Genomic DNA, 18,726 nt, shown 5'->3' on the forward strand with positions numbered 1-18,726 from the left:
TACATTCATTCTTGCTCTTTCATTAATTCATTCCTTGGATAGCCTGAGCTATTGCTAGTTCCCAATTCCATAGACCCCCCCCCCCTTTTTAAAAAGACTTCATTTATTTGAGAGAAAGAGTGAGCAAGAGAGAAAGCACAAAAGGGGGTGGGGGGGGAGAGGCAGAGAGAGAAAAGCAGACTCCCCTGCTAAGCAGGGTCCCCAATGCAGGGCTCAATCTCAGGACCCTGGGATCACAACATGAGCCGAAGGCAGGCACTTAACCAACTGAGCCACCCCCCGCCCAATTCCATAGCCCTATGCCAGTTGGGTTCTCAAGGCAGCAATTCCCGACCTAGTGCTTTTTTAATTAACTTGCTGTGAGACCCCATGCAAATCATTCAACTCTCTGGGCATCAGTTTGTTTCCAGTTTTATTGAAATATAATTGATATGTAACATGGTATTAGCTTAAGGTGTACAACACAATGATTTGAGATATGTATATATCGCAAAATATTATCACAAATTTAGTTAACATCACTTCACATAGTACAACTTGGTTGCACTTTTAAAAATCTATGGCATGTTATCTATCACATTCTGTCATTTACAAAAATAGGTAATACAGTCTGTTCCCCCAAGTATCAGGTGGCAAGACATATACATGTGAAATTTTTTTCATGTACATATATGTACGTTTCTGGAGAGAGAGAGAAACCTTCAGGATCAGATTCCAGATTCCAGCTTTATTCCAACACAACTCATGACAAAATCTATTTTGAGCCTCAGTTTATCCCGTCTCTAAAATGGGTGTAATAATAGTGCCTATCACATAGGATTTGGGGAAAATGAAATGAGATTGTGTACGTGAAGTGCCCAGCCTTGTGCCCGACACACAGTTACGTACAACAAATGTTCATAAGCGAATTTACTTCAACACATTCATGGACATACACACTGATATTCCAGGTGAAGCGTGTGAGTGCTAACGTGCTGTGGGAGGACCAAGAGGGGAGGGAGAGTTTCCCGGAGGTGAATTATACTGAGTAGGGCTTTCATCTCCACCCCTGGCCCATTTCTTGCAGGTGAAATTCTAAATCTCCTTTCGGTCTGGATGAAATGGCTTCATTAACTTTTACTTTCTTCTCTAATTTCACATGGTGCTGTGAAAGTAGACAGTAATGTGGCCAAAACTGTGTACAAGATCTAGGTGCTGAAATGGCAGCACAGGTTAAGACAAAAAAAATAAGAGCAACTAATAGCTGTTGATTTACTGGGAATGTGACAGAGAAAGGGGGAGCAAGACCCTCATTTATTCAGCTGTGTTCCCCCTTGGTTGGTTACTCTGAAGATCCAGAGCATCCTGCCTGGCTACCTGAGGTAGAGGGGGAAAAAAAAAATCAAGGAGCTGTTTCCTTACATAACGAGTGTGACTCTCAACCCACAAAAGAGGTGTGCTAGAAATATCACCTTTGATTTATTTAAATCAAATTAAAATTCAAGTCCAAATCTATTCCACAGGGCTGATGGGAAGTTAGTCTCAATTATTACACTACTGACTAGCAGAACCTGAAAGGCTTCTGTGGGCCCTGAACGTGAACATTAGTTCATCAGGACGCCTTCCCTGTCTGGACATTCGTGGTCACTTGGAGGTGGTGGGGTTCTGCAGGGCTCCTGGCGCAGTCTGGAAGCCCAGCGCTGGGCCCCACCCACCAATGATCATCAGGACTCATTTTCTTCTGAGGTTTTGCCCCGAGGGTGCTGCCTGGGAGGGAGGAGAGGGTGGTTTTCACAGATCTCTAGCTTCTATCTCTAGGAGGGGGAGTCGGGCGGGGGAGGGGGGATGGCGTGGGGGAGGCAGAGAATGCAGAACCTCCTCATTCTCTTCTAAAGGTATCTTCCCTATTTTCTCTCATCCTAGATATCTAGTGAAATCTCTTCAGTGAGCTTAAAGCCGCTGACTGCAAAGCGTTATTTTCTCCCCTGCAAATTAGAGAGCAGGGTCTGGTAAAGGGTCTGGTTCTCTGCTAGAAATAGGGTTGGGCTGGGCAGAGGGGGCTGTAGGGAGCGCACAACTAGTTAGTAACTCCGAGGATTATTCCACTGTCCTTGTTCGGGGATGGTTGGGTCTCAGGGTCTAGAAAAGGAAGGTCTTACTTTAAAGACTGGGTACAGTGTGAATCCTGCTTATTCTACTAGAAAATTCTACCATCTGGAGTTTGCCTGGAAGGGCTCCATTTTAGGGTTTTCAGTTCCTAACCATGAGATAAGGTAAGGTATATGAGACCTATTTCTGTCCCGCGTTTCTTCATTAGCTGGTGTCCCAAGTGATACTTGTTGGCCACAGACCTATGTTTAGTGACCATGAGCGCAAACCCCCGAATCTGCCCATGACTGGGGACAGGAGGTGGGCAGAAGAGCCAAGCCCCTTGGGAAGGTCACAGGCCCTGGCTCCACACCCCAGCCTCCCATGTTCTTCAGAATCCTCAGGATTCTGACGGCAGGAGAGAAACCACAGGTCTGGGGAGAAATGGGAGTCTCTCCACCCTTCTGTAAAGAAAACTCAAAGTGCTCAATGAAGCAGCTTTGCCCCCAGCTGGGCTGGGAAGCAGCTGAGTTGGTCTGTCCCACAGCGGGCTTCCTCCAGCATGGTCACAAATTCTCCAGAGTCCATCTAGCTCTTGCAGTTGGGACTCCTGAAGCAGTGCTCTCCATCCAGAAGTCTAATCCCACAGCCAAAGGAACAAACCCACCTCCTAACTCATCCCTTGGGCATTTCCTATTAGGCACAAAGATCCATTAGCCCACAGTGAATTCTGACCTCCTCTGACCAATGACACACCCTTCCCCTTACATTCCAGGGGGAGAAAATTCCATACATATTCATCAAGTTTTCTCCTTGGGATACAAAGGAGCTGCTTGTGTGGCCTGGCGGTTGGCTTTTTCATTCTTGATTCCTGAGAGAATTCAAGATCCAGGCTCCTGGGCTAGCCTTGGAGATCAGCACCCCGGAGTGAGGGGTGGGGTGGAGGCCAGCCTTTCCCATCCCTGGGTTTTTATTACAGAGTCGGTCTCCCCTAGGGGACCTGATCTTTGCTGTGCCACATCCTGGCACCGGCACCAAAGCAGGTATCCAAGCATGGAGCAGGATCTATGGGAAGTCAAGGCCAGAGGATAAAGGGTCAGCCATGAGCACATATCTGTGAAGCAGGAAGCTGTTTCACTCCCCTCCCCCAAATAAAATCAGTTGTCTTGGGCTCTTAGGCTGTCAGCTGCTTTGTCCATCATATTATAATGGAAGGCAGTCTGGCAAATTAATTCTGATTCAAGCATTCTTTCCTTCAATCAATCTTTCAACTAATACTGAGTTTTAGACCCCAGTATGAATATAAGCACATTATCTGTCCTTAAGGCACTTGCAGTCTAAAAATACATTAGTTTTTTATATTGCATGAAATAAAATTGTAAAGTCTAGAAGAGTTCCTGAAACTAGTAAGCGCTCAATAAATGTGGGCTGTTATTCATCTATTGGTTTTAAAAGATTCGTTGAGTACCTACCAAGTGCCAGACATTGCTCTAGGGCTTGAATGAGCAGAGAAAACAAAACAGACAAAGCTTCTCACTGTGTGCACTTTACTTTCTAGGGAGGGGAGAGAGAGAGAGACAATAAACGCTTTGATGTTTCTCCTGGATTAGCTCAGTTAACCCCCTGCACACTCCTGGGAAGTGAAATTGCACGAGTCTTCAGATCCCTAATCCATAAAAGACAGTGAGAAGGATGAGAAATATATATAGCAGGCTGCAAGAGGGGAGCACTTGAGCTGGGCTTTGAGTAATGGGCAGGATTGGGTTAAGTGGGTGGAAAGAGATGGGCTTTTGGGGTTGAGAGAAGGCTGTAAAGGATCTAATGGTGGGAACAAGAGCTTCTGAGGAGATGGTTCTGGCTGGTTGAAATAGATGGCTTATCTTGGTCTTTATTTGAGAAGCTTTTGACTTTTCAGCAAACAGGCAAAATCATTAAGTTTAATGATTAAATGTATTAGCTGCTTTCAAATGGCATTTGCATTTTAAATGAGCAAGGTGCAATAATTAACCAAAAAGAATGAAAATCTAAAGGTGGAACATTAGGCACCAGAGATGAGCAGGTAAGGAAAATTGTGTTTTCTTTTTCTTTCTTTTTGTACTTCTTGAAACCTAGCATTCCACAGGCTGGCTCTAATTGGCTGTACCCTACATTTTTCCAGCCAACCAGCCATGGGCTAACTGCTTCCTACATCCACCAGGGATGAGAAAACAACCAAAGAAAATAAACAGAGGAAGAGCCTGGGGCACTAGCCACTCCAGAAGAAATCCCAGGGCTCGGGACTCATAGAGCAAAGACAAACATTTGGTCTTTCAGGCTCAGATGGTTTTTATCAGACGGTCCAACCCCACCAGGAAGCCCGATGGACACTTCCACCCCAGGGGATTAGGCCCCCACACTGATAAAACCAATGTCAAGTTTACAGGCTCTAGGGAAGGAGGCTTAGCTCCTATCATGGAAGATTCTGGTTCTCATGTGAAAGATACTGTTGGTTTGGTTTTCAAGCTTTTGACTTGAGTCTGGAATCTCTTGCCTTCCCACAACCCCCTGTCAAATTGGAAATGGGAATGGGGATAATTTCCTCTGGGAAACCCCTCTGAAGGATCATTCATTTATTTGCACTTAAGAGAGCCATTCGGGAAATGCCTTCCCACTTTCTCAACCCTGATCATACTAACCTCTTGCCCTGCTTTTCCTCCAGAGAGGAACAGAGGCCAGAACAAGGGTGGAGAATTCTTTTGCCGAAATGGGTGGGGCACATTTCAGAAACCCCTAACCCACTATGTGGCTTCTGCGGGACACCATGACTTGCATCTTTTGCAACCCCGGTTAAAGAATACAAAATTATATACTCCAGGGGGCGATGTAGAGTAATGAACGGAGGAAGCCCATGATAAACTTGGAGAAAAAATAAGAATGTATTTTCAAACCAAAAAAGTTTCAAGTCACTAAAATGTGAGTCTTAAGAAATGGATCTTGAAGAGGTTTGACGTGGCAGAAAGAGCTTTTAAAGCTGACCAGAGTGGGTTCAAATCCACTAACTAGCTACTATATCTCACTGAGTCTTGATTTCCCCATCTATAAATGGAGAACTGAGGCACAAATCTCAGAAGACCATTGTTGTAAGGATTAAGTGTAGTAATCAGTAAAGCTCCCAGCACTGTGCTTGGCACATAACAGATAGCTTAATACCTCTTTGTTTCCCTCCTTACTGACAGTCCCTTGTCTATCGCTGAACATCCTCATCTGGAGAAGAAACACAAGTGGGCTCAAGTCATTCAAGTTTGGGGGAGATAGTCAGGATTCTGAATCCTCATTTCAGAATGATCCTACAGAGGATCCACTTACGCTTGCCTGGGCAAATCAATGTAAATTGGATCCTGTTGTCAATGGAAGTCAAACCTTCTGTTTAAAACACTCTAATGACTTCTGTTTGCAATTGGAATGAAACACCATCTTTGATCTGGTCCTTGTCTATTTTTCCTACTTCTCTGTGCTTCAGTCCTACCTATTTTGTTTTTTGTGTTTTTTTTAAATATGTTTTCCTACCTCAGGGCCTTTGCACTAGCTGTGGCCTAACTAGGAGTGCTCTTACCCCAGATATCCCTATGTCTGGGCCCTTCTTGTCATTTTGGTTTCAACTTAAAGGTCGTGTTTTATATTCAATATTGTACTTAATTCCACCTCATGTATTCTTATTTACATTTTTGTTTATGGTCTCTCCCTCCTGGAAGGTAAGCTCTATGAGTATACTAGATTTACCTGTCTTATTTGGCAAACCAGGAGAGTGCCCCTTTTACCATATACACGACATAAAAGTTTGTGGAATGAAAGAGTACCTCCTCCTTGGTTGGAGGAGCTTAGCCCATAAGAGAATTTAAGTCTACCATGAGATGTGGCCCAAACTTTTACAAGTTACCCATAAGACATTAGCCACTACAAGGTATTAGCCACTTAATATAGTAACCTGCCCTCATCCTTCATAGCAATAGATACACTTGAAATCATTAATCATTTGTTTAATGCCTCCTCCTAGGTAGTGATTGATCCAAGAGATGAAGCCCTCTGTCCTGGTGCCCAGGAAAGTACTTGGCTAAGAGCACAGAGCATCCCCAACCCAAAGCATCCCTCTAATCCAACAGTGCAGATCTTGAAATTCAGCCTCCTGGAAAGATGATGAGAACTTCACATTCCTTCCAGATTTGCCGCCTGGGTCCTCATGAGTGTCCTCTCTCCCAAGGCCAAGTTGCTTCCTGCCTCAACGTGTCTCATATCCTTCCTTCAGATTCCCCACATTTGGGGAAGCAGAGTCCACCCCCTCCCACTTCCTCTCCCCATCCCCACCCCTGCCTCCCCTGGGGAGCTTTTGACCAGAGGATGAAAAGATATGATCAAAATGCTGTGCCTGTGAGCCGGAAGTTGAAACAGGATGAATGTCATAGACCCCCCCTCACCTCAGGCATGACCGGCCAGAGCTCAACTGAGAGGGCCACTATATGCTACTTGGCCCTGGGGGGTAGGAGAAGACTCTACCCTGATCTTGCTAACTGTGGCGGGGTAGTATGGGGTCACATTGGTCAGCATCAGGAAAGGGACTTGAGGAGCAGAACAGCTCTGCTACCTTGGCTACTCACCCACCTCCCTAGTCCCGAGGTGGAGAACTCTTCATGAACATGCAGGGCCCCCCTCACTCTGGAATAACAGCTCCATCCCAGGGGTCTGGGCACACTCCTGCAGTCTCCATGAGCAGGGAGAGCCTGAGCACCCTCTGTTTCCTGGGGTCAGATGTCCGCCCCAACCCCCTGCCCCCCACTCCCCAGGGCACAGAGTGACGTGCTTGTCCTCGTTTTTGCTGCAATCTTCAGAGGTGCTTGTCGCATGAGTATCTCATTTTGACCTCATCCTAAACCAAGCCAGAGAATTAGCAGCTTAGGCAACTGCCAAGGCGATTTGAAACGTCAATTCCCCAGGGGTTGGTGCACATCGGAAGGATTAGGGAGCTTTGTAAAGAGAGAGGCTCCAGCCCATCCTGGACATGTTGGATCAAAACCCCTGGGGTGAGGTCTGGGGGCTCTACTTCTGTCATTGGTTTTAAAGCTGCCCCAGGTGCTTCTGCCCACCAATCAGATCAAATGTGGGAACCTGCAAAAGTAAGCTCACCCTTACTTATCATAGGACCTGAGAGTCTATCTTTTGAGTAATTTCTTTGGGCCTCCCAGAGTTCCCATGAGGTACTGTGGGCTCGTCGCCAGGTCCTGAGACAGAGTTTTTCAGCTAATGGCTCAACCTCAGCTGCCAGACAAGACTCTGCAGGAATCTACTTTTTCAACAGCACCTATTAAGCGTGTATGAGGTGGCAGGTCCTTCTCCTCTGGGGACACAGTGGTAAACCAAACACACAAAGCTCCCTGTCCTCATGGAGGTTACCTTTATAGAAGAGAGAGAAAGAGACAAAAATCAGGTGGAACAAAGAAAATATATAAGGTATTAGATGGACATAAAGGCTAAGGAGGAGCGGCGAACCCAGGAAGGGGCAGGGACGGTGCAGGTGTGGATAGCGTGTGGGGCTGCGTGCATGGCCACACAAGTTGAAATAGCCTGGTCTCACTGAGAAGGTGACGTTTAAGTGAAGACTTTTGAGCCAAGGAGCAGCACAATCTATTTTAGTACTCTCGGTCTGGCTGTTGGGAATAGACTGAAAAAAAGGCAAGAGAAAAACAAGGAGACCAGAGTAATCCAAGTGAGAGGTGATGGGGATGAAGTAATTTTCTGTTGCTGAAGATTGGTGGCTTAAGGCCACACACAGGGGCGCCTGGGTGGCTCAGTTGGTTAAGGTTCTGACTCTTGGTTTCAGCTCAGGTCATGATCTCAGGGTCGTAAGATCGAGCCCTGCACAGGGCTCCGTGTTCAGCACGGAGTCTGCTCAAGATTCTCTCTCCCTCTGCCTTTCCCTCCCCCTTTGCCCCTCCCCCTGCTCGCTCGCTCTCCGTCTCTCTCTCAAATAAATAAAATCTTAAAACAACAACACACACAAACACATGTGTTTGTGTGTGTTTATTCTCTTACACTTCTGGAAGCCAGAGGTCCAAAATGGGTTTCACTGGGCCAAAACCAAGTTGTTGGCAAGGCCACATTCCCTCCAGAGGCTCCAGGGGAGAATCTGTGTCCTCGCCTTCTCCAGCTTCTAGAGCTGCATCACTTGCCTTCCTTGGCTTATGACCCCTTCTTTCCATCTTCAAGGCCAACAGTGGAGCATCTTCAAATCTCTCTCTGCTCTGTCTTTACATTATCTTCTCTCTTCTGTGTTAAATCTCCCTCTGCCTCCCTCTTGTAAGGACACTTGTTATTTACCTTAGGGCTCACCTAGATTATGTAGGATAATTTCAAGATCCTTTGCTTAATCACATCTGCATATATGTTGCCATATAAGGTAACATTCACAGGTCCCACAGATTAGGACCTGGTTATCTTTGGGGGCCGTTATTTAACCTACCAAAGGAGGCTTGGACCAGCAGAGACTTGATGGAAATGGTGAAAAATGAGCAGATTCTTGGATTTGTTTTGAAGCTGGAATCAATTGGGTACCTTTTAGGTAGAATGTGGGATGTGAGAGAAAGGGAGGAGTCCAGGAAAATTCCAAGGCTTTGACCTGAGTAATTGTGAGAAGAGAGTTTCCATTTCCTGAAATGAAAAAGACTATAGGAAGACTATAGGAAAAGCATTTTGCGGGGTATGAGGATTGGCTGATTTACTCACTGATTGATGTCAGAGGGTTTGGGTGCCCATGGACATTTTAGATTTGGGATGCCCCACTAAATAGACATATTGAAAAGGCTGCTGGATATATGAGTTTGAAGTTCAGGAGAGAAGTTATGCCCCAGGTATTAATTTGGGAGCCTTCGGTGTGTCTCTAATGCTTTGAAATTGAGTGAAATCATTAAGAGTGAGTATAGTTAGAAAAAAGAGGAGGTCCAAGGATTGAGGCAGCCTGGGGGACTCCAATGGGTCAAGGTTAGGGACATGAGAAAGAACCAGCTCAAGAAGACCCAAAATTGCAGCTGCTGAGGTAGGAGGAAACCAAGAGAGGGTGGTCTCCTGGGGGCCAGGCAAAGACAGGAAACAGGGTTTGGGGGTGGGGGTGGGAAGGACGGCTAAGTCCCTGCACAAGATGGATACGTATGGGACGGAGGGCACACCTTACCAACTCTAGCACATGGCATCTCTCCCCACCCCCAGACGTACACCCACACAAATACCCTCTAGCATGAAAATCAAGGCCGGTGTCCTAGGGTCTGGGCAAAGGAGCAGAAAAGATCTGCAGTCTCTGACCCGAACTCCCACGGACGTGCAGCTTGGATGTGGTTAAGCTGTATGTCTTGTCCTGTAGACCCTGTCTCCCTCACTCTATCTGCGATTGCCAGGGGGCAGGTCTGTCACCTGTTTCTGGAAGAAGAAAACATCTCAGGCAGCAAGGTCTCCATCTGCTTGCCACCCACTGAGCCACCTGGCACTGTTACTGATTGAGTGCTCAGATCATTAGCTCCTGAGTGGGAAGCAACAGCTGTACTAATGTCACCCATAGGGTGTCACCACAGGGTGACATCCCCCGCGAGGCCGGACTCCCGGCGGAACTGTTGTTTTCAGGCTTTCACTGAGAATGCTCACTTTAAATAGCCCCCTTAGTTCATTCATCGCTTATGGGAACATCTACGAAGTCCTCAGAATCAAACTGAGGGCAGATCCTACATTACACCATGTACACCAGGTATCTTGAGTCATCTACCGAGAGAGGCAGTTGAGGAATGTTCGTGGATACCAGCTTGGATAGATTCCCTCCCCTCTCCCTCCCCTCTCCCTTCCCCCTCCCATCCTCTCCTCTCCTCCCCCTTCTCTTTTCTCTTTCTCCAGCCTACCACTTCCCCCCCCCCCCCCGGTTTTAAGCCCCCCTTTGACCCCTGGCCCCCCCGCTGGTTGCATATTGGAGTCCCCTGGGAAATTTTAAAAAACTATTGATGCCTGAGTTCCATTCTCCAAGATTCTGATTTTCACTGCTCTTAGGTGTGAGTTGGGCTTTGACAGTGTTAAAAGCTCCTCAGGTGATTCTCATGTGCAGCCGAATTTGAGAACCAGTGCCTCGGGTTACCTTCTGAGCAGTGAATCCCAGTGCAATATTCTAAAGCTGTGGAGGAGGAGTGGCTCTACCTCCAACTCCTTGCCCGGCCTCTCCCTAACATTCCTGGTTTATAGGACAAATGCTTGGTGCCTGTTTGCCCCACCTGAGCACCACCGACAGATGCAGCATGAGGTATAATGCTCTGTCTCTTCCAAATGGCATGATTCAATGGGGACTCTGATATTCTATACCTGGCTTCTAACTTCTCTCCACAGCTTCCCTCCCAGGGCACCTTCAGCCACCTTTCTGTGTCAGCAACATCAGAGTTCCAGCTGCAACTCTAGCCTCAGTTGTAAGCAATGGGAGAAGTAGGGGAAAGGTGGCTGGAAATACCCAAGGGCATGTGCACACATGCTCGGGCGCACACATAATCAATGAATCTGACTGCGAAGTGGAATTCTGCTTCTCCGTATCGAAATTGTCTGATAGAGAAGAGGTGGCCACAGTGCTCCCTAATGTCTCTTTCTGTGGTACTTACTAGGAGGAAAAACCTGGGTCCCCTGCCACCAGAGCGGGTCTTGCACAATGAGCTGCCCTGCTTAGAAGCAACCTGTCTCCCCCTCCCTTCTCTCCGCATTTGGGATTCTTAATTGGCAAGATCCAAATAGTAATATGCCCGGGCGAGATCCAAGTCTATTAAATGCCATAACTTTCAAGCTTTTTGAAAATAAAAATTGGCACGAGTTTTCAGAAAGCAACTTGGTAATAGGCCTTAAGACTTTGAAATCTGTTCAGTGTATATCCTTTCATCTAATCATTTTACTTCTTATCCTAAGGAAATAGTCAGAGATGTGGCAAAAGATTTATATATAAAGATCTTCAACAAAGTGTTATGTATACTTGCAAAAAATCAGAAGTAACTGTACACATTCTATAATACAAGATTGGTTTAATATATCATGTATATCATAGTACAGACAATGAAGTAATCAGACTGTTAAAACTTAATTTTTTCAAGTAATTTTTAACAATGTGAAAAAATGCTCACAATATAATGCTAAATAAAAAATACAGATAAAATGATTAATTTTTCAGTGTAATCCAATTGTAGGTATATACACTTATTTATAAAGAAGGAAACACTGGACAGAACACACTATGATAAGAGTAGTTATCCAGATTGTGTGGTTGTGATTGATTTTTTTTCCCTGAATTTCCCAAGCTTGTACTGTGTGTATAACCAGAAAAAATAATTTTTTTCATGAGAAGGTTTCATTTCTCATTAGGGCAGCAAGCATTTATCAGAGGCTGATCTCAGATGTGACCCCATAGTGATCTTCTTTTGATCACTGCCTGTGGGCACACAGGCGTTCCAAGCCCTTCCATGCTCTTCATCACCCTTGAGTCCCCAGCAGCTTTGACATGGGTGAGCCAGGGAGCATTCAGCCCTTCTCAGTAGTCCGGCTGGGAGCTGGGGTACACTTGCTGGGCAACGGGACCTGTGTCGCCTTTGAGGGTGTCTACCATGTAAGGACTATGTGTCATTCCGATTACTCTTCAGCATAATGAACTCAATGGGAGCCTCAGGAATTGAAGATGCCCAGACATGCAGGAGTACATTTATTCATTCAGTCTAGAGGTATTTATTAAGCATCTTCTGTGGTGCCAGGCAAAGTTCCCACTCATTCCACTAACACTGTTACAGGTTGTTACTTGAAAGAGCTGACTGGTTGGGTTGAGAAGGCAAGCTTAGGACCAGAGCTTGGGGTTCCACATGGAAGATCATTCCACCTGCTAAGTAGTTGCTTAGTAGGGGTTGGAGTCATGGATGCACCAAACGATGCTCTCTCTTTGTTTTTTCAGATGGAGGTGATCGTCGGGGACTTTGGGATTGTGGTGGTGCCCCGGGACGCAGCTGACACAGACCGAATCATGAATCACTCCTCAATACTCCGCAAATACAAAGTGAGTCCTCCATCTCTTTGCTGCTCTAGCTCTGTGGTGTGTTCCTTCTCTGAGGGGCCTGTGGGGTGGTGGGGGGAGGTGGTAGGGGCTAGCAGTGGTAGGGAAGAGTGAGGGCACCCGAGGAGTTTAAGCGTGAGGGGAGGGCAACCTGCTTTCTTTGCTCTGTCCCCAGAATAACATTATGGTGGTGAAGGATGACGTCAACCATCCCATGTCTGTTGTCAGCTCAACCAAGAGCAGGTACGTTTGACAAACAGCCAGAGGGACCTTGGTCAAATGGGCTTACAAGTTTTAATACAACTGACTCTTACCATTTGCTGACACCTGCTGCCTGGTATTTAGCCTTCTTTGGGGACCTCATGTATTTGTCCCCAGTTATCTACTTTTTTTTTTTGAGAGAGAGAGAGAGGGCACAAGGGGGGGGGGGGGATGGTGAGGGACAGGGGGAGAGGGAGAGAGAATCTTAAGCAGGTTCCACATCCAGCACAGAGCCCAACATGGGGCTCGATCTCACAACCCTGAAATCACGACCTGAGCCGAAATCAAGAGTCAGACGTTCAACTGACTGAGCCACCTAGGCGCCCCCTCAGTCATTTACTTTTAAAGGGGGGGGGTGGGTCATCAGCTAGTTTTAGCTGGTTCTTGGGAGGAAGAGGATGTTTTTAGTTTGGGACTCTTTAGTTCGAGATGTTTATTGTGTTAATGAGAGTATAGGCTAAGCTGCCATAACAAAAAGAGCCCAAATAGTCATAGTTTAAATAAGAGAAATGTTTATGTCCCTCTTACTGAAGTCAAAAGAGATGGAATCTCTGACCTCTTTCACGTGAAGCCTCTTATCTGTGGGTCCCCAGCTGCTGCCGTGACCGCTGGAAAGGGCAGGAGCTTTGTCTTTTAAAAGGTGACTCATTGTTGTACACATCACCCCCCTCCTGCACCCCATGGGCTCAGCCCCAGTCGCGCGGCCATGCCTTGCCGCAAGGGAGGCTGGCACATGGACTTTATGTGCCCAGCTTAAACTCAGGAGGTTCTATTCCTAAACAGAAGGAGAGAATGGATGCTGGGGACCAGGTAACAGTTGCCACCACAAGCTGCAACTGGAAGTGTCCAGTGGAATGGTGAGGTATATGAATATAGAGGTCTGGAAGTGGAATAGAACCGAAAGCCATGAGCACATAGCTGTAAATTCCGTGAAGAGTATGGCTGAGCTCACAGGGAGAGTCAATAAGAAGAGAAGCATTTAAAAGAAGGCTAAGGAGCCCTCAGAGACCACCAGCAGGGCTGGCCCAAGAACCAAGGCAAGAGAGGGTACAAAGATGGAGAGCATTGTCATCTCTGTCACATATTTCAGAAAAATCAGATGGGCCCAGCATTTTTAAAGGTCTACTGGACTTCGTCCCTGGAAGGTGATTATGTACACACTTCAAAGAGTAGGACAGCATCAAACTGTGAGGTGAGAGCTGAAACCCAATGACAAGGGCCAATGAGGGGAGAGGAGAAGGGTTTGGTTCCAAACATGGCTGCACAATAAAACTACCTCACCAGCTTACATAGGCACACAAATTCCCGTGTCCCCTTGAATCCCACTGAATCAGAATCCATGGTGGATGGGCCTAGGAATCTGCTTCCTGGGTGATTCTGATCAAGCTGGGATTGGCATTTGGAAACTACAGATACAGATCACTTTTTCCAGAAGCCTCCCTGTGAACTGTGCAGGGAAGCACTTAGGGACCTAGCTTGCTTGCAAGATCAAGACAGCGTATGCATTGAAGAGGCAGTGAGCCAGCCTCTGAAGAGGTCTCACAGGGCAGGACTCAGCTGCCTTTTAGAATCTACATTTCTGGAGGAGTATGTGCATTTTTTACAAATAGCTTCGTGGGGCCTGACATTCCCAAGACCATCATATGAGCAGAGAATGGGAAGCAGCCAGACCAAGGCTGGAGCACAACTGTGAAGAAACCAAAGCGCCTCACTGGAACTCTTTCGTACCTGGTAGTGCCTTCCTCCTTCCTCCCTGCCTCAGAGGAGGTCACCTTCTCCTGTGTCAGGGCTCCCGTAGGAAGGAAAAGAAGTGGTCCCTCAGGAGATTCACTTTCATGAGACCATGCTGCAGAGAAACACGAAGGAAAAAAAATAACAGTCAACACATTTAAATACCTACTGTGTGTTTGGGCTATTCTAAAGGCTTTGCATGACTCATTTAATCCTTGTAATTTTATTTTTTAAATCCTTTTAATAACTGAAGGAGATGGACCCAAATATTCCCCTCATTTTTACAGAGGAGAAAACTGAAGAACAGAGGGGCTTAAATAACTTGCTTAAGGTCCCTGTGCTAGGAAATGGCAGAGCCAGGATGGAATGGAGTCACCAGACTGGGGGAGGAATTCTGGGGCAGGCGAGCTTTTCCCAAGAGGGAAGCCATTTATGGAGCCTAAGCAAAGGCAGAGACTGGGGTGTTGGGTAAACCCTTCCCCTGAAAGAGAGTGGGCAGGCCCGTCCTTCGGCCTTGGTCAAGGAAGGTGTCATCTGACCACCGTCTCTTCTCCTCCAGGCTGGCCCTGCAGCACGGGGACGGCCATGTGGTGGATTACCTGTCCCAGCCGGTCATCGACTACATTCTCAAGAGCCAGCTCTACATCAACGCCTCGGGCTAGCAGCCACACGGCCACACGCTCCACTCTGCCCTCGTCCTCCGCCAACACACTGGCCCCTCCAGGCTCTGTCAGTCCCCCCGTTTTTCTCCTGCCTCTCTGTTTCTCCATCTCCTCATCTTGACTGTTCTCCCCACTTGCTGACTCAACCCTCCACAGTGTGGGGGACCTGCAGAGAACCACAGCATACCCTCTTCAGCAGTCATCTTTGGACAGACTTTCCTCTAGTCTCCGGGTTGGGGGTGGGTGAGGGAACGGGGGTGGGAGTTGGGGGAAGCGCAGTCCCTGGAGACGTGCTGGTGTCTGTCTCCCAGCATGCTCTAGAGAGCGGCTCCGGCGCCCGTCCTCCCAGCATGCTCTGGGGAGGCGGCTCTGGCTCTCGCCTTCCCAGCATGCCCTTTACCATGAAGGGCTATTTTTTTCCTTCTTTTCTTTTCTTTCTTTTTCTTTCTTATCTTGTTTTTTTGTGTTTTTTGTTTTGTTTTGTTTTGTTTTGTTGCTGTTGTTGTTCTTCACTCCTCATAGAATTTGGATGAAATCTGTGTCCGTGGTTCTTTACGTTTGTAGTCTTGATGCATTCCTGTGGTGTTAACTTCCCATTTGATAGGATAGCGTAGCCAGCCTCAGCGTGAGAGCCACACCCAGTAAAGAAGGCCAAGCCGCCTCCACCTGCCCAACACCCCCCACCTGCCCACTCACGCCCCACAAACCCCCACACACGGCAGCTGCCGACTAGGCTGAGGACTGAGGCTTTCAGGTTCCAAAACCTGGGAGGGAGGTGTGGGAATAGTAGGGTTTCTCAGAAGAATTTGTGTCCATTTCCTTAATTTCAGAAGACCATTGTCCCGATGCTCTGGGCCTGTGATCACACAGATCCAGTCCATCCTCATGTCCTGGTGGCATCTGTATGTGGTTCCTCCTTTGGGTTGTGACTAATGGCAGAGTGGGTTCCCTGTCAGCCCAGCATTTCCAAGGAACCTTCAGGTCACCACCTAAGCCCTTGGAGGTCCTACCTGGCCACATTCCTGCATCTGAGAAGAATCACCTATTCAAGGCCAAATCCTAATAATGCAGCCGTTTCTGAAATAAAACATGCTAGGAATTCACTCAACCCTAGAGATCGTTGCTAGTTGGAATTATTTCTTGCCTGTTTGGCTGGGAAATTTTTCTGTCATGATGTAAGTCCAAGATGACCAAGGAGAGAGAGGCTTGTTGCCCTGAAGGGAATTGATGGTTCTCACCCACTCTTGCTGCGGTGCCTGAGGTTAGTTTCTTCTTGAGACACAGTACCTCAGTCTTGTTTCTGGAGCTGGTCATATCTCCTGCAGAGCCCAGAACCACAGTCATTGCCTAAAGAATTCTGTCTGGCAGGGGAGTGGGTTCACAGAACAGAGATCATGGTTGGGAGGGCACTAAATTGTTTCATCCCTTTTCTAATTTCTTACCTTCCTCCGCTGTTCCTGGAAACAGTTCTGACAGACTGTTCTAGTTGTTCAGGTCTCACTCATGCCCTGTTTTGAGAGCCAAAAGGAAATTATTCTCTTATGCTCTGTGTCTCTCATCTAGTCCCTGGCTCTTGGGCTTTTGGTTGTCTTCATGGAATAGGTCCCGGAGCAACAGGATATTTTTATCAAAATCTAGTACCAGTTATGGCCCAGGAGGGGTGGGGTGAGACCTGACATCGGGGAAGCCATTCTTCAGTACACATTTCACGTCTGTGACGGTCTTCCATAGCCTCCAGGAAAAGGAACTGGATTCAACAGAAGAGCATGTTCAAGTAGCAACCAGGAGGGTATTATTCCTTTTGGATTATGGAAATAATCTCCAGAGGAGGGAATGAAGAACCTATTCTTGGGTCTCAGTGTTTGGTTAAAGATCATAGAATCATAAATGAAAAAAAAAAAAAAAACTTCAGAGATTAGTTGATTCAACATTCTTCTTTAAAAGATGAGGGAACAGAGATCCACTGGATTAAATGGCTGGTCCAAGGTTACACAGCAAGTGTAGAGCCTGGCAAAAGGATATTATTTCCCTGACCCTTAGGGCATCGTACCGCATGATCTCTGTCCCCCAGTTCCCCATAATACTGACCAGGTAACGTGGTCTTCTACTCTTTTCAGCCTTTACCTGGCATCTTTCTCTTAAATTATGTCTCACCCAGGTGCTCCTATAGATGGCATTGCATATGCCAGTCTTGAGGGAGGAGGGGTGTGATGGGGAGGAAGGCCATATCTAGGTTTCCCTCAGAAATCAAGAGATCTCAGCAGCTTAGAGAAAAATCCCATATAGTGACCCTCTGAATCCAAGAAAGGATGCTTTATGGAAGGCTAGGAAAGACCTCAAGTGCTCAAGATGACACTGGAGAAAGAGAGAGAGACAGAGAGACAGAAGAGCCTTTGGGCAAAGCAGTCCTAAGCCAGGAAAAGAAAAGAGGGAACCGGATTCCCTAGGGGAACGTGACATTCTCAAGGATGTGAAGTTTATCTACGGTTAGAGTTTATTATGAGGATCTACGTGAGCAGATCCAAGAGAAACCAAACATCGTTTGTCTCTTTGATGCACCCCATTACTCTGCTGGGTTCTGTGGTCAGGCTGCATTTAGTCCACAGCCCGTGAGAGGGAACCAGGCTGGCTGTATACAGTTGGTGTGGGGGTGGGAAGGTGCACAGGAAGGAAAAGAATAGGGTCATTAGAAGATGTTTGGCATGAAATGGGGCAGATCTTATCTTGGTGGATCACAGGGATTGTATTAAAATACCTTTCCTTAAATATAAGAAAAAGTGAATTTCCTTTTGGGTAGAATTGTCCATTCCCCAACCTGCACCATTCTTCATTTGCTAGGGGGGAGGGTAGAGCCCCCTCTCTCAGTCCAGGGCAGGACATTGTGGCTGTGATCCTGCAAAGGGTAGCACCAGAAAGATTCAGAGTCTGAAGTAGTGCCCTAGGTGCCATGAGGATGACCTCTAGTCCCTGACTTCCCCTCTGGGGTCCCCCTTCTTCCTCCAAAGGCCAACCCAAGGCTGGCATGGCTCTGAGATTGGGAGAAAGGCATGGGCTGCAATGGTCACGTTAAGAGGGGCCAGGAACCTCATTTCCTGCCTACCAATGAAAAACATCTCTCCCGCTCTTCTGAAAGTGGCTGATATGAGTAAGAACAGGCAGGAGGGAAACCCTTTGTGCCATTGACTCTTCCTCAAAGAATGGCCCTCTGGGGAGCCCTGTGCTGCTACCCAACAGGCTACCCGGTACCTCATTTGCCACCCCCTCCCCCAGGCAGTCTCTGGGGCCTTCTTGCTTTCATTTTCCTTGAATGTACATAGGAACAGGGGAGGAAAGTCTCTTACTGAAGTGCCTGAAACCCAGAGCTAGAGCTTCTAGAGACGCTCTTCTTCCATCTCCACTTCTGAAACTTCCCAGCGTTTTCTGGTCTCATACTTCAGCTTCTCAGAAAGAATAGAACTTGCTGTTCTAATTAGGTAGAAAGTGAGACTCAGTAATCAAACTGCAGCAAAAGGCAGAGAATTATAGGGAGACATGACTGTGTTTTAACAACCCAAATCTACTCTTTCAAACTGCTATAAACACACACCTTAGGGGACTAAGAGAGAGAAGCATGTTATTGTATTCCATTCATCAAAAGAGTGATGCAAAAATAAATCCGCAGAATATGAAAAGCTCGGGATCTCTCCCAAGGTACCGCAGGAAGGCTTACAGAGGTGAGATGGGGAGGATGGAAACAGGGACTGATTTTGTAGCTCTTCCAATTAGGATACCCGAGGAGTAGCATTGTGGTGAAGGAGCCCACGCTCTCTGTCAGATTCATCCGGTCTACACCTTTCTAGAGCTGCCCAGTGAACTCAATTCTTCATGTGGTTTCTTGGTCATGTCAGTTTGGGTGTCCTATTAGCCTGTTCTAGTTACTTGGGAATGCGCTAC

General features: G+C 47.0%; 1 protein-coding gene across 11 annotated transcripts in view; it reads left to right on the top strand.

The window, feature by feature from the left end:
- Positions 1-18,726, top strand: part of NMNAT2 (nicotinamide nucleotide adenylyltransferase 2) — a 206,205-nt gene that overhangs the window by 162,630 nt on the left and 24,849 nt on the right. For 9 of the 11 annotated variants that reach the window (XM_073900139.1, XM_073900142.1, XM_073900140.1 and 6 more), the window contains 3 exons: positions 12,041-12,142; positions 12,315-12,382; positions 14,691-15,328. In XM_073900139.1, the coding sequence (XP_073756240.1) occupies positions 12,041-12,142; positions 12,315-12,382; positions 14,691-14,793 (273 nt within the window). In that variant the 3' untranslated portion in view covers positions 14,794-15,328. Of the gene's footprint in view, positions 1-12,040; positions 12,143-12,314; positions 12,383-14,690; positions 15,329-18,726 lie in introns of those variants that run through there. The other 2 variants (XR_012380558.1, XM_073900137.1) reach the window with 1 other exon arrangement.

This window comes from Callorhinus ursinus, unplaced genomic scaffold (assembly GCF_003265705.2).
Source record: "Callorhinus ursinus isolate GAN/ISIS: 27379988/994484 unplaced genomic scaffold, GSC_fseal_2.0 scaffold13, whole genome shotgun sequence".
In the NCBI taxonomy this organism is placed as follows: domain Eukaryota; kingdom Metazoa; phylum Chordata; class Mammalia; order Carnivora; family Otariidae; genus Callorhinus; species Callorhinus ursinus.